This window comes from Callithrix jacchus, chromosome 18 (genome assembly GCF_049354715.1).
Source record: "Callithrix jacchus isolate 240 chromosome 18, calJac240_pri, whole genome shotgun sequence".
NCBI classification, from domain to species: Eukaryota; Metazoa; Chordata; class Mammalia; order Primates; family Cebidae; genus Callithrix; species Callithrix jacchus.
This window is the reverse complement of record NC_133519.1, coordinates 16,673,660-16,694,466: the sequence shown is the minus strand read 5'-3', so window position 1 is coordinate 16,694,466 and position 20,807 is coordinate 16,673,660. Positions and strand designations below refer to the sequence as shown.

General features: G+C 49.4%; 3 protein-coding genes and 1 non-coding gene across 5 annotated transcripts in view; 3 read left to right on the top strand and 1 right to left on the bottom strand.

Annotated features, from left to right (window-relative positions):
• The first annotated feature begins 4,731 nt into the window (after positions 1 to 4,731).
• Positions 4,732 to 4,838, top strand: LOC118149301 (U6 spliceosomal RNA). Its single transcript, XR_004736691.1, has one exon. It is a non-coding gene; the product is annotated as a U6 spliceosomal RNA (small nuclear RNA).
• A 1,433-nt stretch (positions 4,839 to 6,271) lies between these two features.
• Positions 6,272 to 9,602, top strand: GLMP (glycosylated lysosomal membrane protein). The gene is made up of 6 exons (XM_008984601.3): positions 6,272 to 6,423; positions 6,928 to 7,185; positions 7,368 to 7,568; positions 7,715 to 7,936; positions 8,697 to 8,953; positions 9,066 to 9,602. The coding sequence occupies exons 1-6, from the start codon at positions 6,304 to 6,306 to the stop codon at positions 9,229 to 9,231; spliced, it is 1,224 nt and encodes a 407-aa protein (XP_008982849.2). The 5' UTR covers positions 6,272 to 6,303; the 3' UTR covers positions 9,232 to 9,602.
• Positions 9,603 to 10,548: 946 nt separating this feature from the next.
• On the bottom strand, positions 10,549 to 18,648 carry TMEM79 (transmembrane protein 79). The gene is made up of 4 exons (XM_002760098.6): positions 18,540 to 18,648; positions 16,945 to 17,744; positions 16,471 to 16,684; positions 10,549 to 11,582 (listed from the first exon to the last, which is right to left on the bottom strand). Exons 2-4 carry the CDS (start codon positions 17,699 to 17,701, stop codon positions 11,369 to 11,371), a joined length of 1,185 nt encoding a protein of 394 aa, XP_002760144.2. The 5' UTR covers positions 17,702 to 17,744; positions 18,540 to 18,648; the 3' UTR covers positions 10,549 to 11,368.
• The window catches only part of SMG5 (SMG5 nonsense mediated mRNA decay factor), a 43,781-nt gene continuing 34,433 nt past the window's right edge, over positions 11,460 to 20,807 (top strand). The window contains exons 1-2 of one of the 2 annotated variants that reach the window (XM_035279042.2): positions 11,460 to 11,564; positions 17,827 to 17,981. In XM_035279042.2, coding sequence (XP_035134933.1) covers positions 17,938 to 17,981 — 44 coding nt within the window. In that variant the 5' untranslated portion in view covers positions 11,460 to 11,564; positions 17,827 to 17,937. The remainder of the gene's footprint in view (positions 11,565 to 17,826; positions 17,982 to 20,807) is intronic. The other variant, XM_035279043.3, reaches the window with a different exon arrangement.

The window sequence follows — 20,807 nt, the reverse complement described above, 5'->3', positions numbered from 1 at the left end:
TTACAGGTGTGAGCCATCATGCCTGGCCAAGACTGAAGATTTTTCTTCTTCTCTTTTTTTTTGAAGAAGACTGAAGATTTTTAATTGAGACTTTCACTCTTTCATCTTAGCTTTTGATGGTACTGATACGTCTTGATATAGATATAGATAGAGAACTGGTCACACACTCTTGATTTCAAAGTGTCTCATTCTTGGAGTAAAATAGGCCCCATTGCTTAAAAGAAAGTTAACTGACTGAACTAGGCATTGTGATGTTCAGGGACAAGCATGATAAAATGTAATTTAAAGTCTGCTCATTCTAGATGTATTTATCGGGAAAAGGTAGTTGCATTTCGGCATCCCAATAAGTCAGGGAAGTTTCTGCATCAGGAGGCTTGTAGAAGCAATTCAGTGAGAATTGTAAGAAAGCAGTGGCATCTGTTTTTGTTTTTTTGTGTTTTTTTGAGGTGGAGTTTCGCTGTTGTTACCCAGACTGGAGTGCAATGGCACGATCTCGGCTCACCGCAACCTCCGTCTCCTGGGTTCAAGCAATTCTCCTGCCTCAGCCTCCCGAGTAGCTGGTACTACAGGCGTGCACCACCGTGCCCAGCTAATTTTTGTATTTTTAGTAGAGACAGGGTTTCATCTCATTGACAAGGATGGTCTCGATCTCGATCTCTTGACCTCGTGATCCACCAGCCTCAGCCTTCCAAAGTGAACCACTGCCCCCGGCCAGCATCTGTTTTTAATTGATGTACTATGGTTGGTGATATGTCTGCCTCCTGCTTTGAGAAAACTGAGGTGTCCTTGTGACAGGGACAAGTCCTTCTCATCTTCGAGACCCTAGTGCCTGGCATCTTATGAGCCTTAAGTCAGTGTTTGCCAGATGAACAAACCAGTAGATGCTTTGGTAGAAAGTGCTTAGAGGGCCAGGCGCAGTGGCTCAAGCCTGTAATCCCAGCACTTTGGGAGGTCGAGGCGGGTGGATCACGAGGTCAAGAGATCAAGACCATCCTGGTCAACATGGTGAAACCCCGTCTCTACTAAAAATACAAAAAATTAGCTGGGCACGGTGGCGCATGCCTGTAATCCCAGCTACTCAGGAGGCTGAGGCAGGAGAATTGCCTGAACCCAGGAGGCGGAGGTTACGGTGACCCGAGATCTTGCCATTGCACTCCAGCCTGGGTAACAAGAGCGAAACTCTGTCTCAAAAAAAAAAAAGATTACACACAAAAGAGAAAAAAAAAGAAAGAAAGAAAGTGCTTAGAGATTTTGCCTTTTTCGTTGGGGAGTGGTGGGCAGCCTTAAAATGTGTACAATAAACAAATCTCTTAAAGGGAATCTTTTTTTTTTTTTCGATAGAGACTCACCTGTCACCCAGGCTGGAGTGTAATGGCGTAATGTTGGCTCGTTGCAACCTCTGCCACCTGGGTTCAAACGATTCTCCTGCCTCAGCTTCCTCAGTAGCTGGGACTACAGGCACCCGACACCATGCCTGGCTAGTTTTTTTTTGAGACAGAGTGTCACACTGTTGCCAGGCTGGAGTGCAGTGGTGTGATCTTGGTTCACTGCAACCTCCACCTCCTGGGTTCAAGCAATTCTCTTGCCTCACCCTCCAGAGTAGCAGGGACTACAGGCATGTGCCACCATGCCCAGCTAATTTTTTTGTATTTTTAGTAATGATGGGTTTTTACCATGTTGGCCAGGCTGGTCTCTAACTCCTGACCTTGGATGATCCGCCCACCTCGACCTCCAACAGTGCTGAGATTACAGGCATAAGCCACCATGCCCAGCCTGGGAATCATTTTTATAGGAAGCTCTTTTTATAATTTTGTAAGTCACATGCTTTTCTCAGTCTACTGTTGCAGTGCTGTTTTATTTCTGTTTCTAAACTAGGACTGGCTTTATACAGTTGTGATAAATAGCATTTTTGCAGCTTGACATCTGCAAAGAAACAGAGAACATTCTCATGTTTCATTCTAATATTAACAGGCTGTATACTGCAAATACGTTTTCGAAAAATTTGGTATTTCTGCTTCTCTTTGTAAATCTATGACATTTCCGATTGGTTCAGCATTCTTCATCAGGCAGGATCCAGTGACACTTTCACCTGGCTGGAAAAAAGACCGAAGCTCTCCGGAGCTCTGGTGAGTCACTCCTAACAGTGGATTCGTGGAGTAGCCTGGAATGTTTCATCGTTTTATAAATGTACAGATCCTTACAGGGCCAGGCAAGGTAGCTCATGCCTGCAATCCCAGCACTTTGGGGAGGCTGAGGAGGGAGGATCACATGAGGTCAGGAGTTTGAGACCAACCTGGCCAACAGGGGAAGTAAAGTTCCTCTTCAACGTTTCCTTTCTTGTTAAAGAATAAATTTGCTAATAACTATTTGTTAAGCCCTATCCTATGTAGCTGTTAGACATGCCACGCTTACAGGCACGTAGTGTATTCTATGTCCTTGTACTTTAACCAAAATATCTGTGCTGGATGTGCTCACAGGCATGTCCCAGCTCACAGCCTATGTCCCTTACCTGTTTAAAAAAGTTTTAAGTTATTAGCCAATCAAGTTTTAGTTTAGATTGTGAGGTCTGGCTCCAACCAACAGACATCATACACAGCAGTAAGAAAAACCCCAAATGCATAAGAAATAAATATATCTGCTTTTCCACTGTTCATTGTACTCTCGTGGCAAGATGACTAGTGGGGTATCCTTCCTGCAGTGCAGGAAATAAAAATTGCTTTGCTGAGAGATCCTTTGTCTCAGTGCTGATTTTTCTTTGCGGCACCAAGCATCTGTTTCCAACAATGGTGAAACCCTGTCTCTACTAAAAATACAAAAATTAGCCGGGTGTTGTGGTACATGCCTGTAATCCCAGATACTCGGGGAGGCTGAGGCAGGAGAATCGCTTGAACTCAGGAGGCAGCGGTTGCAGTAAGCCGAGATCATGCCACTGCACCCCACCCTCAGTGACAGAGTGAGACTCCATCTCAAAACAAGACAACAACAGCAACAAAAACACTCCTCCAGTAGAAGAGAAAAATTTGGAAGAGACAGAAAAGTAAAAAGGAAGAAAAAATATCACTATAGATACACTACTAAAATACAACCACTACTAGCATTTTGATCTATTTTCTTTTAGCCTTTTTTTTAAACATAGTTGAGATCTTACTATTTCTATAGTTTTGTATCCTACTTTTTCTTTTTCTTTTTTTTTTTTTGAGACGGAGTTTCGCTCTTGTTACCCAGGCTGGCGTGCAATGGCACGATCTTGGCTCACGGCAACCTCCGCCTCCTGGGTTCAGGCAATTCTCCTGCCTCAGCCTCCTGAGTAGCTGGGATTACAGGCATGCGCCACCATGCCCAGCTAATTTTTTGTATTTTTAGTAGAGACGGGGTTTCACCATGTTGACCAGGATGGTCTCGATCTCTTGACCTCGTGATCCACACACCTTGGCCTCCCAAAGTGCTGGGATTACAGGCTTGAGCCACCGTGCCTGGCCAGCCTCCTTTTTCATTTACTTTTATGACGAATATTTTTCCATGTTATAAGCTTTTCATAAACATTAGGATAGTCTTTCTTTTGTAATTAATGTTTGGGGTATTTTTTGGCATCTTTAGTTCTTTATCCTAACCTTTGCACACAGGTCCTGCATTCTAAAATCACTAAAATCAGGGTGATGGCTGGTGTGGTGGCTCACCCCTGTAATCCCAGTACTTTGGGAGGTCCATGTGAGAGGATCACTTGAGCTCAGGAGTTCAAGACCAGCCTGGACAACATAGAGTAACCCTGTCGCTGCAAAAAACTTTTTAAAAATTAGCCAGGCATAGTGGCATGTGCCTGTAGTCCCAGCTGCTTGGGAGGCTGAGGCAGGAGGGTCACTTGAGCTTGAGGGTTTTAGGCAGCAGTGAGCCGTTGCCTGTGTCACTGCACTCCAGCCTTGGTAACAGAGCAAGATACTGTCTCAAATAAATAAAAGAGCAAAGTGAAGTAAACAAAAGTGAAGTTTTCCACAACCCTTTTATTTTTATTTATTTATTTAATTTTTTTTGGAGACGGAGTTTCGCTCTTGTTACCCAGGCTGGAGTGCAATGGCGTGATCTCGGCTCATCGCAACCTGCCTCCTGGGTTCAGGCAATTCTCCTGCCTCAGCCTCCTGAATAGCTGGGATTACAGGCACGTGCCACCATGCCCAGCTAATTTTTTGTATTTTGAGTAGAGACGGGGTTTCACCATGTTGACCAGGATGGTCTTGATCTCTTGACCTCGTGATCCACCCGCCTCGGCCTCCTAAAGTGTTGGGATTACAGGCGTGAGCCACCGCGCCTGGCCTCTTTCTTTCTTTCTTTTTTTTTCCTTGAGACATAGTTTCGCCATTTGTTGCTCAGGCTGGAATGCAATGGCACATTCTTGGCTCACTGAAACCCTTACCTCCCGGGTTCAAGCGATTCTCCTGTCTCAGCCTCCCAAGTATCTGTGATTACAGGCGCCTGCCACCACGCCTGGCTAATATTTGTATTTTTAGTAGAGACAGGGTTTCATCGTGTTGATCAGGCTGGTCTCAAACTCCTGACCTCAAGTGATCCATTAGCCTTGGCCTTCCAAAGTGTTTGGATTATAGGCGTAAGCCACTGTGCTCAGCCTAGCCCCTTCTTTCAACATTTTAACAAATAAATTGGCTTTTTTTTGAAGTATGTTGTTCTCATTTAGTGACACATCTGTAAATACAATTTTTATTAAAATGTTAGGCAGAGGTGCTCGCTTCGGCAGCACATATACTAAAATTGGAACGATACAGAGAAGATTAGCATGGCCCCTGCGCAAGGATGACACGCAAATTCGTGAAGCGTTTCATTAAAATTAAAAAAAAGAAAAAAGAGTCCATAATCCACGCCTGTAACCCAAGCACTTTAGAGGCCAACGCGGGCGGGTCACCTGAGTTTGGGAGTTCAAGATCAGCCTGACCAATATGGTGAAATCCCGTCTTTAAATTTAAAAATATATATATATATATGAAAAAAAGTATATATATACACATAAATATATACATATGAAAAATAAAATAAATGTTAGGCAGAGAAGAAGAACCACACTGTTCCACAGGAAAGTAGGACCATAGAGAGTTTCACATTTCACAGGGAAGAAGAACCACAGAGTTTCACGTGCTGGAGTAGAAGGCAGCTGTACGAGTTCCACAATGGGTCAGGGTGGGGGACTTAAGACAATGTGCTGGTCCTAGAGTAGTTCCATGATGAGTTTATTTTCTTTAACCTGTCTTTGTGTCAAAATGAGATTTCACATTCATTTAAAAACATGCTGTTTGAGGCCAGGCGCGGTGGCTCACGCCTATAATCCCAGCACTTTGGGAGGCCGAGGCGGGTGGATCACGAGGTCAAGAGATCGAGACCATCCTGGTCAACAAGGTGAAACCTCGTCTCTACTAAAAATACAAAAATTAGCTGGGCATGGTGCGGTGCCCCTGTAATCCCAGCTACTCAGGAGGCTGAGGCAGGAGAATTGCTTGAACCCAGAAGGCGGAGGTTGTAGTGAGCTGAGATGGTACCATTGTACTCCAGCCTGGGTAACAAGAGCAAAACTCCGTCTCCAAAAAAAAAAATGCTGTTTGAATACTGTGTTTTTGTCTTTTGGTCAGGCTGGTCCTGAACTCCCGACCTCAGGTGATCCGCCCGCCTTGGCCTCCAAAGTGCTTGGATTACAGGCGTGATCCACTACGCCGGGTCTTTTTTTTTTTTAAGATGGAATTTCACTCTTTTGCCCAGGCCAGAGTGCAGTGGCACGCTCTCAGCCCCCTACAACTTCAGCCTCCCTACTTCAAACGATTCTCCTGCCTCAGCCTCCCGAGTAGCTGGGACTACAGGCGCACGCCACCACGCCTGGCTAATTTTTATTTTTAGTAGAAACGGGGTTTCACCATGTTAGCCAGTATGGTCTCCATCTCCTGACCCCGTGATCCGCCCATCTCGGCTTCCAAAGTGCTGAGATCACAGGCGTGAGCCACCGCGCCCGACCTGAATACTGTTTTTGGCATTGTGCAAGGAAGATTGAAAACTTGTAGCATGAATACTGTATGTTTTTCACTTGAAATCTTGTAACTGTATTAAATTGTATTACTCGTAAGAGACTGTGAAGTTTTCTATTTTAAGATAGAATACAAAGCTGTTCTTTAATACATTAAGCGGTGCTGAGGAAAGGAACTTTAAAAAGAAAGAAAAAACTGGTTTGGCGGCCCCGCCCTTGAAAGGGATCAGCTGAACCCGAGTCATGTGACCCTCCGGCGTCTCTTCCGTCTGCTGAATTGCGGCCGTATGCGCTACTCTGTGGAGCGCGGCTGGGGTTGGGGGCGCTGTGCCCCCAGCCCCCTGCTCCTTTTGACTCTGCTTCTGTTTGCAGCCCCATTTGGCCTGCTCGGGGAGGAGACCCGCCAGGTGAGGGCCCTGGGGCTACAGCGATAGAAGTTTCAGGAAATGCTACCCTTGCAGGGTGGCTGAAACCAGGCATCCAGGGGCTAGGAGTGGAGGGCGGCTGCTCAAGAGGAGGATTCTTCAACCTGGAGGGTGTGGGAGACGGTCATGGGTCATGGGACGCGATTGTGGAGTAGGGTGAATGTGACGTGAAGTCTGGACGCTGACTCAGCCCTGGGTGACCCAGGTCCCGGGAATGTTTTCTTCTTCCCAGCCTTGTCCTCTGACCTGCCCACCAGGGTCAGGGGAGTCCTGGTTGTACCCCCTACCCTACCCCTTTCCATCCTGTACCCACTGCCCCTTACCCCAGGATTCCCTTAGCTCCTGCACACATTCCTGTTGTCTAGTCCCCAAGGTCCCATCCTTTCTCCAGCATTTTCCAAACCCCCCTCCCCCCGACAAGATTCTCTTTTGCCTGTGTCTCTCCTTGATGCCATTGCCTCAGTCCTCCGCTACTCCACGTTCCAGGTGTCTCTGGAGGTCATCCCCAACTCGCTGGGCGCCCCACAGAACCTGCTTCATATCCGGGCAGTGGGCACCAACTCCACGCTGCACTATGTCTGGAGCAGCCTGGGGCCTCCGGCGGTGGTGCTGGTGGCCACCGACACCCCCCACAGCACCCTGAGCGTCAACTGGAGCCACCTGCTGTCCCCTGAGCCCGATGGGGGTCTGATGGTGCTCCCCAAGGACAGCATTCAGTTTTCTTCTGCCCTTGTTTTTACCAGGGTGAGGAGGTTGGGGGAGAACCAAGGAGAGTGCAGAGGGCAGAGTTCATCCCAGTTAGAGGGTGGAAATGAAGGCTGGAGGCGGGTGAAATAGATACGAAAGCCTGGGTGGGGGGCGAGTGGAGGGGGGACCCAGGAGAAACATGGAGGCATTCCCAGTTCCACCCCACCCCCACCCTCCAGCTACTTGAGTTTGACAGCACCAACGTGTCCGATACCGCAGCAGAGCCTCCAGGAAGACCGTATCCTCCATACTCCTTGGCCGATTTCTCTTGGAACAACATCACTGATTCATTGGATCCTGCCACCCTGAGTGCCACATTTCAAGGCCACCCCGTGAACGACCCTACCAGGACTTTTGCCAATGGCAGCCTGGCCTTCAGGGTAAGGGGTGGGAAATCAGAAAGAACTCAAAAAGGCTTATTTGCGAAGGTGGGATTTAACGATGGAGGTGGGATTTAACTATGGAGTGGCCTTTAAGCATCAGCATCCAGCTGTTTCCCACACCTCCCGTGCGTCTTCCTTCCTAGGTCCAGGCCTTTTCCAGATCCAGCCGACCAGCCCAATCCCCTCGCCTCCTGCACACAGCTGACACCTGTCAGCTAGAGGTGGCCTTGGTTGGCGCCTCTCCCCGGGGGAACCGTTCCCTGTTTGGGCTGGAGGTAGTAGCCACGTTGGGCCAGGGCCCTGACTGCCCCTCAATGCAAGAGCAGCACTCCATCGACGATGAATATGCACCTGCTGTCTTCCAGGTCAGGCTTCCTGGAGAGAGGCAGATGGGTGAGGAATGTAGGTGGGACACCACTGGGACCTAAAAGTCATTCAACCGTTTGACATTTAGCAACACTTTTTTTGGCTCCTTTAAGTGCTAGGCACTGGACTGATGAATCTGACCTGTCTCTGCCCTCAGTGGAGACAGACAGACAGGCAGTGCAGTATGACTCACACTGTGGCAGGTGGAGATCTGCACAGGGCCTGGGGGCCAAGAGAAGGGGCTAAGTCCAGACTTGCAGGCTTGGAAAACAACTCAGTACTCATCCAGTCTAACTCTGTTTTTTTTTTTTTGTTTGTTTTTTGAGACGGAGTTTCACTCTTGTTGCCCAGGCTGGAGTGCAGCGGCATGATCTCGGCTCACCGCAACCTCCACCTCCTGGGTTCAAGTGATTCTCCTGCCTCAGCTTCCCAAGTAGCTGGGACTACAGGCGCGCACCACCACGCCCGGCTAATTTTGTATTTTTGGTACAGATGAGGTTTCTCCATGTTGATCAGGCTGGTCTCGACCTCCCCGACCTCAGGTGATCTGCCTGCCTTGGCCTCCCAAAGTGCTGGGATTACAGGGGTGAGGCACCGCGCCCAGCCCAACTCCCCATTTTTACAGAGGAGGGATTGAGGCCCTGCCTAGGACTCAGGACTCCTGCTGCTAGTGATGGATAAAGTCTGGGAGAGGCAGGGAAGGGAGGGTTGGGCACAGGTTGGTCCACTTTACCCTCCCTTGTTTGCCTTTCTTCCCAGTTGGACCAGCTGCTATGGGGCTCCCTCCCATCAGGCTTCGCACAGTGGCGACCAGTGGCTTACTCCCAGAAGCAGGGGGACCGAGCATCAGCCCTGCCCTGCCACGCTTCTCCGCTGCATCCTGCCTTGGCATGCCCTCTCCCCCAGTCACCCATTGTCCGAGCCTTCTTTGGGTCCCAGAATAACTTCTGTGCCTTCAATCTGACGTTTGGTGCTTCCACAGGCCCTGGCTACTGGGACCAACACTACCTCAGCTGGTGAGAGCCAGGGCCTGGGACAGAGGCTTGGGGAGTTGAAGTGGACAAAGGCTGAGCCTCCCACCCTTTCCTCCTAAGCCGTCTTACTCCTGTCTCTCTCCGCTCGTTCTAGGTCAATGCTCCTGGGTGTGGGCTTCCCTCCAGTGGATAGCTTGTCCCCGCTAGTCCTGGGCATCATGGCGGTGGCCCTGGGTGCCCCAGGGCTCATGCTACTGGGGGGCGGCCTGGTTCTGCTGCTGCACCACAAGAAGTACTCAGAGTACCAGTCCATAAATTGAGACCCACGCTTTCTGAAGGGAAGGACATTACTGGACCTGCCTTGCTGTGCCTCCAAACTCTGGAGGTTTGAGGGTCAAGTTCCAGCCAGCCCCTTCACTCCCCTGTCTTGCTTTTCTGTGGAACCTCAGAGGCCAGCCTCAACTTCTGGAGACCCCCAGGTGGGGCTTCCTTCATACCTTGGGGAGGACACTTTGGAGGTGGGTGGGGGACAGGGTTATTGATAAGGAAAGGTCCCTTTGGTGTTGCCTTCTTGCATCTCCACACATTTCCCTTGGATGGGACTTGCAGGCCTAAATGAGAGGCATTCTGACTGATTGGCTGCCCTGGAAGGCAAGAAAAAATATATATATATTTTTTTTTTTTCACAGGGCTCCAGTCTCTTGATGTGTGAGTGTCGTTGGGCTGGTCTGGGGGTGGTTCCAGGGAATGGAAGGGCTAAGAGATGGGCTTGGAAGGCAAGTTTCTGTTTGAGGCTCTATTTCCTTACCACGGAACCCTGCTCCACCAGGTAGACATGAGAGGTTTCTTTCTTTCTTTTTTTTTTTTTGAGACGGAGTCTTGCTCTGTTGCCCAGGCAGGAGTGCAGTGGCACAACCTTGGCTCACCTCCACCTCCACCTCCTGGATTCAAGCGATTCTCCTGCCTCAGCTTCCCGAGTAGCTGAGACTACAGGCACCTGCCACCACACCCAACTAATTTTTTTATTTTATTTTTTTTTATTATTATTATTATTTTTTAATCCGAGCACGCTTCCCAAGCTTGGGGTGGGCAATGTAGGCAAGTCGATCGAGCTTGCGGCTGACACCCTTTGGGATCTTGGGCTTAACCTCCTTGGGCTTTATGAGGGCCTTGATGGCCTCGGCACGTGCACTCATGGCCTTGGCATTGTTGGCCTGCATCTTCTTTAGGCCCTTCTTGTTGTGCTTCTTGGCAAAGCACATGTTCCTCAGGAACTTGGGGTCCACCCCCTTAAGAGACTCGTATCTTTGTGATCGGGTTTCTTGATACCATTTCTGTGCCATTTTCGGGACTGGTTGTGTGTGGTGTGGTTCTTGGACTTGGCCATGTCTGCACCCAAGCTGCGGTTCCCGAAAACTAATTTTTTTATTTTTAGTAGAGATGGGTTTCGTTATGTTGGCCAGGCTGGTCTCAAACTCCTGACTTCATGATCTGCCTGCCTCAGCCTCCCAAAGTTCTGGGATTACAGGCATGAGCCATCACGCCTGGCTGAGCTGGGAGGTTTCTCTTGTCATCTGAGTTAAACAGGGAAGGGACACTTGAGACTGGGGGACAAACAGGAAGAAAGAGCCAGCAAAGACTGGTAGTAGTTTATTGCTACACACACACTCACACCAGGTTAACATCAGCCATTGTGCCATCCAGCCACTCCCCAGCACCACATGTGTGGGCACAAACACACACACACACCCCTCTTGGGAGGCAGATTTCCCTGTCTGCTCCCCTCTTCCCATGGGAGGGGCATGGCTTCTGGGCAATTTAAAGGTGGGAAGTTACAGGGGCCTAAATAAGTAGAAGAGCAGCAGCTCTGGACTGGCCAGCTGTAAGCAGTCTTGACTGAGGCTAAAGGGTCCCAAGGCCAGTCATGGAGTGTCCTGAATCCAGATCCCCAGGAAGGTTTTCACCAAACATGAAAGTCCCATTTGATGTGATGCCCAGCCTCTATCCTTAGGCGTTTCCAGAGTCCTTGAGGCACTCTGCTCAGACAGCAGGCACAGAAGTGGTCAGGGCTCTGGCTGTGGCTCAGCCCGGTGCCTCATGGGAAGCCGGGGAGTGGAGCAGAGTCCAGCATTAGGTAGCCCTTGTAGCAGTGGTGGGACTCTGCTTAGGAAGGAGCTGTGTCTTTCCCCTGGTCCTGGCCCCATGCCCTCAGCATCCTTAAGAAATACGGCTGTCCACCTTTTTCCCTGCAAGAAAACTAAGTCCATCCGTTATGACTGTCCCGGGCCCCAAAGGTGAAGGGCAGCCCTGGCAAGGGGAGAACTGATTGATTGGATCCCTGCCGGGTTAGCAGGTTCCACCCACCGCAGTCCCAGGCCTGGGGGCGAAGTTCAGGCTCAGCTGGTTCAAAGATGTCAGACCCACATCCCTACCCCGAGGGCAACAGGGCGAAACTGCTCAGCCCCAAGGGCGGGGCCTGTAGTCGGAGGCCGAGTGGGCGTGGTCCGGGTAGTCCAGGCGGCTCTCGGTGGCAGTGAGCATGCGCTCCGGCTCCACTAGGAACATGTAGTAGAGGTTCCACACCAGCATCGACAGCAGCGGTAGAAACGTCAGGCCGTAGCCGAAGCCTCGGAAGGAGCGGCCCACGGCGAAGGTCAGCCAGTAGATCAGCCTATGGGGGCAAGAAAAGGGTCAGCCTACTCTGGAGGGAAGCTCGCCAGCCGTGGCATTGAGCTGACGGTGTGGGGAATAGATCGGGGAGGCGGATGCAGTTGGTGGGTATGGCTGGTACTTCAAATACAGCCAAAGTTTATGCATTTAATATTTATTAGACACAGAGCTAATTAAGGATTGATTTTGACTTCCCCACATGTTTATGAAGTTGAGTACATTCTTCTTCTCTTATTTTCCATTTATTTTATTTATTTTTTTTTTTAGAGAAATGGCCTTGATTTGTTGTCCAGTTTGGACTCAAACTTCTGGCCTTGAGGGATTCTCTCACCTCAGACTCCTGAGGAGCTGGGATTACAGATGCGAGCCACCACACCTGGCTGTACAAACTTCAAAATGTTTGAGCAAATTCAATGAGTATAGGAAAATATCTTCCTCCCTTACTGATTCCTACCCTCTTCTCCCCCACCCCCACCCCGGGCATCAATATTATGCTTTTTTGTGCACTGATTTTTTTCTTTCTTTATTATTATTATTTTATTAGAGACAAGGTCTTACTCTGTCAACCAGGCTGGAGTGCAGTCGCAGCCCCCAACTCCTGGGCTCAAGCAGTCCTCCCACCTCAGCCTCCCAAGTAGCGGGGACTACAGGTACATGCCACCATGCCCAGCTGATTTTTTTTTTTTTAGACGAAGTTTCACTTTTGTTGCCCAGGCTGAAGTGCAATGGTGAGATCTTGGCTCACTGCAATCTCCACCTCCTGAGTTCAAGCAATTCTCCTGCCTCAGCCTCCTGAGTAGCTGGGATTATAGGCGTGCACCCACGACACCCAACTAATTCTGTATTTTTTAGTAGAGATGGGGTTTCACCATGTTGGTCAGGCCGATCTCGAACTCCTGACCTCAAGTGATCCACCCACCTTGGCCTCCCAAAGTGCTGAGATTACAGGTGTGAGCCACCATGCCCAGCAGATTTTTTCTTTTCTTTTTATTTTTTTTAAAGACCAGTGTGCTTTTCTTGGAGAAATAATAATAATAATAAGGAAAAATACCAGTGCAATAGTACACTGAGTGATTTTTTTTTTAAGTACATATATGAACAAAAAGTTCTTTTTCCCTTTTTTGAAGTAGGTCAGTAGACTACATAGACTGTTCTTGGCATGTTTATTTTTTCCCATTTAATATATCCTGGAGATATTTTATATCAATATAAAAAGTTTCACCGGGCACAGTGGCTCACGCCTGTAATCCCAGCACTTTGGGAGGCTGAGGCGGGTGGATCATGAGTTCAAGAGATCGAGACCATCCTGGTCAACATGGTGAAGCCCCGTCTCTACTAAAAATACAAAAAATTAGCTGGGCATGGTAGCGTGTGCCTGTAATCCCAGCTACTCAGGAGGCTGAGGCAGGAGAATTGCCTGAACCCAGGAGGCGGAGGTTGCGGTGAGCTGAGATCGCGCCATCGCACTCTAGCCTGGGTAACAAGAGCGAAACTCCGTCTCAAAAAAAAAAAGTTTCCTCATTATTTTATAGCTGCAGTGTGTTCCACTGTATTTATCCTTTTGCGGATGAAGAAACTAAGGTTCCAAAGGAGTTAAGTAAAACTGGTCCAAGATCACACATCTGGGAAATAGTAAAGCCGTGATTTGAACCCAAACCTGTTCATTACCTCCTCTTCTGCCAGTTTAGAGGGGCAGAGGGAAAGCAAAGAAGCCACCTCCAGGAGGGCTTGAAGCCCAGAGGATGGGTCAGCCACAAATTTCTTGGTAGAAATTTGTTCAATGTACACCCCTCAATGGAGAGAGGGGAGAGCAGCTCCCTCTTAATATACGAAGGATCACTTCTTAACGTATGAAGCACCACTTATTACATCATCCATGTGCCTCTACTCTTTTTTACCTGTGAAAGGGAGGGAAGAGTGAGTAACTGCTGCTTCTCTATTGCACTAGGAAGCAGCACAGCATAATCAGCCCTTACCAAGTACCAGACTGTTATAAGCACTCTACGTGGATTAACTCATTTAATCCTAATCACAAGCTCATTTTACAGATGGTGAAACTGAGGCACACACTGCTTAAGGAATTTATACATGGGAAAGAAGAAAGAACCCTGGATAAGAGAGGGAAGGGACCTGGTTTCTAGTCCTGCCACTATTGCGGACTGACCTGAGCAACTCTTCTCCCCTAGTCTGTTGTGATTTCCCTTTTGTAAAATGGGAAGCCTGGACCAGACAATCACTGAATCTTTTTTTAGCTCCCTGATGATTTTTACCACTTAAGCCAACTTCTATCTGAGACCAGTATTCCCAAAGAGCTGGAGATGGGAGGCTGAGTTATATCAGCAGGAATGTATTTATTTTGGGAAAACCTATTGGGAGAAATTGCAAGGCTGCATGATGGTCAGGAGGCTGGTGGGACAGCTGACTGATGGACCATAATCAGAAGTGACAGGAAGACTAATTTTAGCTCAATAGGAAGAATATTTTATTTTAGCAAGCTACCTGGAGTCCTGTATCAAAAGTAACAAGAGCAGGCCAGTCATAGTGGCTCATGCCTATAATCCCAGCACATTGGGAGGGCAAGGCAGGTGGATCATCTGAGGTCAGGAGTTTGAGCCCAGCTTGGCCAACATGGTGAAACCCTGTTTCTACTAAAAGTTAAAAAAAAAAAAAAAGAAAAAAATTAGCTGGATGTGGCAAACCTGTAATCCCAGCTACTCAGAGGAAAATTGCTTGAGCCCAGGAGACAGAGGTTGTAGTGAGCCAAGATCATGCCACTGTACTCCAGCCTGGGTGACAGAGTGAGACACTGTCTCAAAAAAAAAAAAAAAAAAAAAAAAGATTATATGTATTAGGGAAAATGGAAAGACCTGCATCTGGGTTCAGAAATTCAAAGGGGCCTTCTAGGTTAACAGTAGTTCAGGCCGGGCGCAGTGGCTCCAGCCTGTAATCCCAGCACTTTGGGAGGCCGAGGCGGGTGGATCACAAGGTCAAGAGATCGAGACCATCCTGGTCAACATGGTGAAACCCTGTCTCTACTAAAAATACAAAAATTAGCTGGGCATGGTGGTGCGTGCCTGTAGTCCCAGCTACTCAGGAGGCTGAGGCAGGAGAATTGCCCGAACCCAGGAGGCGGAGGTTGCGGTGAGCCGAGATCACGCCATTGCACTCCAGCCTGGGTAACAAGAGAGAAACTCCGTCTCAAAAAAAAAAACAGTAGTTCATGTGAAAACACCGCTAAGGGTTTTAGGTGATGGCAAACTGAATGAAAGGAGAGTCAGAAGACTGCCCGGAGAACTCGTATGGCCTTGATTTGTATGAAGAAAAGGACAGTACCCTCTACCAGGTCCCTCCCTGCATTGACAAACAGGAAGAGAAGGACTATACCCTCAACCAGGCTCCCCAACCTTGACAGGCAGAAGTTTCTTCCCAGGACAATGAAGAAACCAGGGCCATTTTGCAAAGCAGACACTAGGGGACGAGGGTGTTAGAGTCAGGGGATTGACAGGTGGTGGTAAATATCTGAATTTGTCCTACTCAGTTCTGGAGGTCAGAATCTGGGCAGAAATGTTTAGCACAGTATAAAGAACTGTCTAACAATTCGGACCTCTAAAAATGAAAAAAGACTGGTTTATCTGAAGAACTGAGGCCAGGAGTGGTAGCACATGCCTGTAATCCTAGCACACTGAAGGTTGAAACGGGACTGCTTGAGTCCGGGAGTTTGAGACCAGCTTGGGCAACATAGTGAGAGCTAGTCTTTATTTTTTATTTTAATTAATTTTTTTTTTTTTTTGAGACTGAGTCTCCCTCTGTCACCCAGGCTGGAGTGCAATGGTGTGATCTTGGCTCATTGCAACCTCTACCTCTCAAGTACAAGCAATTCTTCTGCCTCAGCCTCCTGAGTAGCTGGGATTACAGAGGCACACCACCATGCCTGGCTAATTTTTTTTTTTTTCCCCGAGACGGAGTCTTGCTTTGTCACCTAGGCTGGAGTGCAATGGTGTGATCTTGACTCACTGCAACTTCCACCTCCTGGGTTCAAGTGATTCTCCTGCCTCAGCCTCCCGAGTAGCTGACAGGCACCTGCCACCACACCTGGCTAATTTTTGTATTTTTAGTAGAGACAGAGTTTCACCATGTTGGCCAGGCTAGTCTTGAACTCCTGACCTTGTGATCTGCCCACCTCCCAAAGTGCTAGGATTACAGGCGTAAGCTGTTAAGCCCAGCTTTTTATTTATTTTTTTGAGATGGAGTCTAGCTCTGTCGTCCAGGCTGGAGTCCAGTGGCACTATATTGGCTCACTGCAACCTCCACCTCCTAGGCTCAAGCGATTCTCCTCCCTCAGCCTCCTGAGTAGCTGGGACTACAGGCATGCACCATAATGCCCAGCTAATTTTTGTATTTGTAGTAGAGACAGGGTTTCACCATGTTGGCCAGTCTGGTCTCAAACTTCTAACCTCAAATGATCCGCCACCTCAGCTTCCCAAAGTGCTGAGATTATAGGCATGAGCCACCGCACCTTGTCTCTATTTTTAAATATATATATATATTTTTTAAATTGCACATTTGGTCACAGGGGGTATTCAACTAGAGACCAAAAAAGCTACCTGACCAGATTGCCACAGGAGTGGCTGTAATAGGTGCATTGATCTAGATGACACCTGAAAGCCTTCTCGTTCTACACAGTTATATGTGTCTCTGAAATCAGCTTCCTATGGAAGACATATGAGCTGACCATCTGCTACCAGTTGAGTTAAGGTGCGAAAGAGAAAGTGGACTTATCTCTCTAGGGCACACATTTGGGCCAGTGTAGAATCCAGAAAGCTCCTGCCCCTGGCTCTCCAGACATTCAGATGCCCCTCTCCCATGCCCCACCCCCTGCCCCAACTTACCGGGAGATGGCAAAGAGACCAGTGAGCAGGGGGAGCAGCTTGAGGGTATCCTGGGGCAGGTAGGTGGAAAGCACGGCCAGGTTGAAGAAGTAGAGGATAAAGAGCTGGACCGACTGGGCCACATATCGCCGGTGGATCTCCACCTCCCGCCGTGGCTCCCCAAAGGGCCGAAGGGCAGAAAACCATAACAGGCTCAGCCCGTACACCAGGATCCCTGGGTGGAGTTGGGAAATACAGGGTAGGGTCAGAATAGGCAAGGGATGCGTGCAAGAAGCGGTCAGCTGGGGGCAGGTTCACTGTGGGTGGTACATGGCCATGGGCTTTACACAGTGGGGTGGAGGTGGTCCTGGGAGGAGATGGGCATGCAGAGTGGTGGGGGGTGGGAGACACTGAGGGGCCCAGGCCAAGTGAAGGGAAACCCTCCTGCTCCCCATGCCGGGCTTCCCGATGCCCCCTTTTGTCTCACGGGCTCACCCAGCACAATGGGGAAGGTGGCAAAGACCCCGCAGCGCAGTGTGTAGATCAGGCGGGAACTCATGGTGGGCAGCCGTGGCACATCAAAGGGCAGGAAGGCATATGCCCCATATAGTAGGCAGGGAAAGAGGAGAAGTGCAGCTCCCACAGAGGCCACGGCCCTTAGCCATTCACGGTCTCCACAGCTTCCGCAGCCCCCACAGGAACGGCCAGGCGGCCTCACCACTGCCTCAGCCCACTTGCACTCAGTGGAGTTGGGGTGGGTGGCCCGGGGGGGCACAAAGGTTCGGCGTTCGCCCTCGCCTGCCTCACAGCGCACGATAAGGTCATCTTGGGGTCGCCGCTCAATGCACTGTAGGTCAATAGGCACGAAGGCACGGGCTGCTTTCTCAGGCAGCAGATTGGCATCATCTTCGGTCAGCTCCTCTAGCTTAGTAAGTGGTTCTGACTCAGGGGGCTCCGGTTCAATGTCCCGCCAGCCAGGGGGATCTGGGAACGGAGCACTGGGCTGAGGGCCAGTCCCCCAGGGCAAGGTGGCAGCCTCGCTTACTGTGCTGTCTAGACCATCTTCAGCTCCCTCTATGGCTGTAGGAGACCCAGCTGAAGATCCCACTCGGAGGGACTCAGCTCCCGGGGACTCGACCCCACCTTCCCCTTCTGGCTGCTGGCCATTGGGGACCAAGGCCTGGGGCGAGCTCTTCTCTGGGGCCTCAGACCTCTTCACTTCCAGCAGGGCCAGGGGCTCCTGTTCTGTCATCCTGGAGCCTCAGTTCTGGGATCTACCACAATGTCATGTCATCCTGCAAGGAGCAGAGGAAAGCTCTGTCAGAAACCCCGGTCTTCTAGTTTTTAGGATGGGTTGACAAAACTCATACTCTCCAGGGCAACTGGCTTCATGGGCTTTGGCCCCTTCTGGAGCCTTAGGAAGAACGTGGTACAGAGGAAGACGCTGAAACAGAGGGAGGAGGGAAGGAAGTGAACAGCTGAAATGAAATGGAGGCACCCTTTCGACATCAAATGCCATTCAACAGGAGAGGGTGAGTCAAGGGACACAGGCCCTGGCACTGTGACCTCAGTCAGCCCCCACCCACGCCTTCTATGCCCCTCCACCAAAACCCCTGGAGTCATAACCACCCTAATGCAGGAATAGGAGGTAGAGGTAGAGGAGTTGTCTAGAACTTTGCCAAGTTTCCTTCCCACCGAGGATCTTCCTGTAGAAAAAGAAGCTTCCCCTCCACTGTCCCATCTCCCCTTCTCCCTACACATCCCTCCTTGGAACCTTCCTGGGTTCCAAGTGAGACCAGTGATTTGCCAACTAATCTGTCCCAAAGAGCTGACGGTTGCAGGGCACCCTGTCTCTTCATTGGCACTTGGTCAGTTCCCAAACTCCTCACTAGCCCACCTCATCCATCTCCGCAGGGCCTGGGTCTGTTATTTCGACTTTTAGGTCCGATCATGGCTGTTTACCATGCCTTCTTTCCTGTCTTTCTCCCCTCCCTGCTGCCCTCCAACTCATTCTGGATGGGACTGATTTTCCATCCCTCATATCAAGGGTCCTCCAAACCTTGCAGTTTGGACCCATGACATCCTCTTACTTTCCGTGTGGAGTGAAGTAGAGGGTCCCATCCGTCAGTCTGTCAGTCTGTCAGTCCGTCCGGGAGGGAGCTGCCCAGCTACCTGCTGGCTCTGCAAGTATTTCTCTCTGTCTCCCTCCCTTTACCTGTGTCTCAAAACCTGTCTGACCAGAGCAGGTGGGGCCCAGATTAAAGGGGCAGGCCCCGCCCTGCTGAATCTGCCGACAAAAAAAGCCTTAGAGGAGGATGTCATCCTTTCTGAAAGTTGGGATGCATCTGGGCAAAGGGGTAAGTTCACATTCTAGGCACCTGGAATGTGTAAGGGCTCCCAGCTCAGGAAAGCAGAGGGAGAAAGTGAATTTGTGCACCAAAGGGTGCTCGGAGTAGGTTGGGATACCCAGAAAAGAGATGGAATTTGTACACTTATTCATTCAGTAAATATTTATTGAACACCAATTATTAGCTAGGCACTTTTCTAGGCAGACACAGAAGAACAGAACAAGATGACAGTCAAGGTCTCTGCCCTTGAGAAACTTATATTCTATTAGGGTAACATAATGAAGACTAGCAACTAAATCAGTTTGACAATTTTAACAGGAAAGACCTCTTTAGTAAGGTAATGTTTGAGCTGAAATCTGATGGGAAATCAAGAGTATGAGTGTTACAGGCAGAGGAACAGCAAGTGAGTGAGACCAATGGGTGGCAAAGACTTAGGCTGTTTCAGGAACAGAAAGAAGGTGGGTGGCTGGAGCCAGGAGCATAGCGGTGGAAGGGCAATTTATGTTCTCAGTACAATGTGTACACAGGCCAAAAAAAAAAAAAACCCAAAAAACAAAAGCATAAAACCCTTGCTTTTAATTTATTTTTTTGAGACAGAGCCTCCCTCTGTCACCCAGACTGGAGTGCAGTGGCACGATCTCTGCTCACTGCAACCTTTGGGTCTCGGGTTCAAGCGATTCTCCTGCCTCAGCCTCCCTAGTAGCTGGGACTACAGGTGGGTGCCACCACGCCCAGCTAATTTTTTTTATTATTATTTTTAGTAGCGAGGGGTTTTCACCATGTTGGCCAGGATGGTCTTGATTTCTTGACCTCATGATCTGCCCGCCTTGGCCTCCTAAAGTGCTGGGATTACAGGCGTGAGCCACTGGGCCTGGCCTAAAAAAACCTCTTGCTTTTTAAACTTAGGTTTAAGCTAAAGCAAGACAAAGCAGTCATGTTCCTAGCTGTGAGCCCACCTGCCCTGATTTCCAGCGTGAGGATCAGGAGATAGAAATGTGAGGGAGTAGCATGTCATTCCTATGAGACCTTATCCCTAAAGTCATTTGAGCTTTGTGAGAGCAGAGATAGTGTCTAGCTTGCTCACTTCTGTGTCCCTAGAATCCTGCACTGTGGCCGGAAGACAGGAGTTCAATAAATGTTGCTGGCTGGTAAGGGATAGATATGTGCTGGGTGTGGTGGCGCTTGCCTGTAGTCCCAGCTACTCGGGAGGCTGAAGCTGGAGATCGCTTGAGTCCAGGAGTTCTGGGCTGTAGTGCGCTATGCCAATCGGGTGTCTACATTAAGTTTGGCATCAATATGGTGACCTCCTGGGAGCGGGGGACCACCAAGTTGCCTAAGGAGAGGGGTGAATCAGCCCAGGTCAGAAACGGAGCAGGTCAAAACTCCCGTGCTGAGCAGTAGTGGGATCATGCCTGTGAATAGCCACTGCACTCCAGCCTGGGCAACACAGCGAGACCCCGACTCTAAAAAAGAAAGAAAAAGAAAAAAAGAGATATGCAAACTGGAAATCTTTTGGGAGGGGGAGCCGAAGGGCCGAGACGCTTGTACAAGAAGAGTCATTTCTTCCAGGGCTTTATTGCTGTGTGATGTTTGGCCCTTTCCAAGGAAACTTTCACATGCACTTTTCGTTTGTTTAAATTATGGGGGGAAAGGGAGAGCTGGAGTCACTCTCACCAGTAATCTGAAAGATGCTTGGCTCAAGCGGGACTGGGGAAAAGGGGCAAAAGCATGGACCAAATGATCACTGTAGGACAAAGCAGTCCCACTCCTAGCTGTGAGCTCACCTGCCCTGATACAGTTAAGCTTTGGCTACCTCCCTGGGTAAACTGTCCGTTCTCTGATAGCTTTGCCAATAAAGTTTTTCGCAAGGGTTTGGAGAAGCCGGAAAGAGGCCGTGCTGCCCAGAGTTAGTTCTGGCAACTTCCCGGGAGGGAAAACGAGTTTCGCGATATTTGGTAGCAGCAGGCCACTGGTCCGCAACTGTGTGGCTGCCATCGCGAGATTTGGCAG

Coding starts and splice junctions, on each gene's coding strand:
- GLMP (XM_008984601.3), top strand. CDS start 6,304: ATGCGCTACTCTGTGGAGCGCGGCTGGGGTTGGGGGCGCTGTGCCCCC. Junction 6,424..6,927: donor TCGGGGAGGAGACCCGCCAG/GTGAGGGCCCTG, acceptor TCCACGTTCCAG/GTGTCTCTGGAGGTCATCCC. Junction 7,186..7,367: donor CTGCCCTTGTTTTTACCAGG/GTGAGGAGGTTG, acceptor CCCACCCTCCAG/CTACTTGAGTTTGACAGCAC.
- TMEM79 (XM_002760098.6), bottom strand. CDS start 17,701: ATGACAGAACAGGAGCCCCTGGCCCTGCTGGAAGTGAAGAGGTCTGAG. Junction 16,685..16,944: donor CACCTTCCCCATTGTGCTGG/GTGAGCCCGTGA, acceptor AACTCCACCCAG/GGATCCTGGTGTACGGGCTG. Junction 11,583..16,470: donor GGTCTCTTTGCCATCTCCCG/GTAAGTTGGGGC, acceptor TTGCCCCCATAG/GCTGATCTACTGGCTGACCT.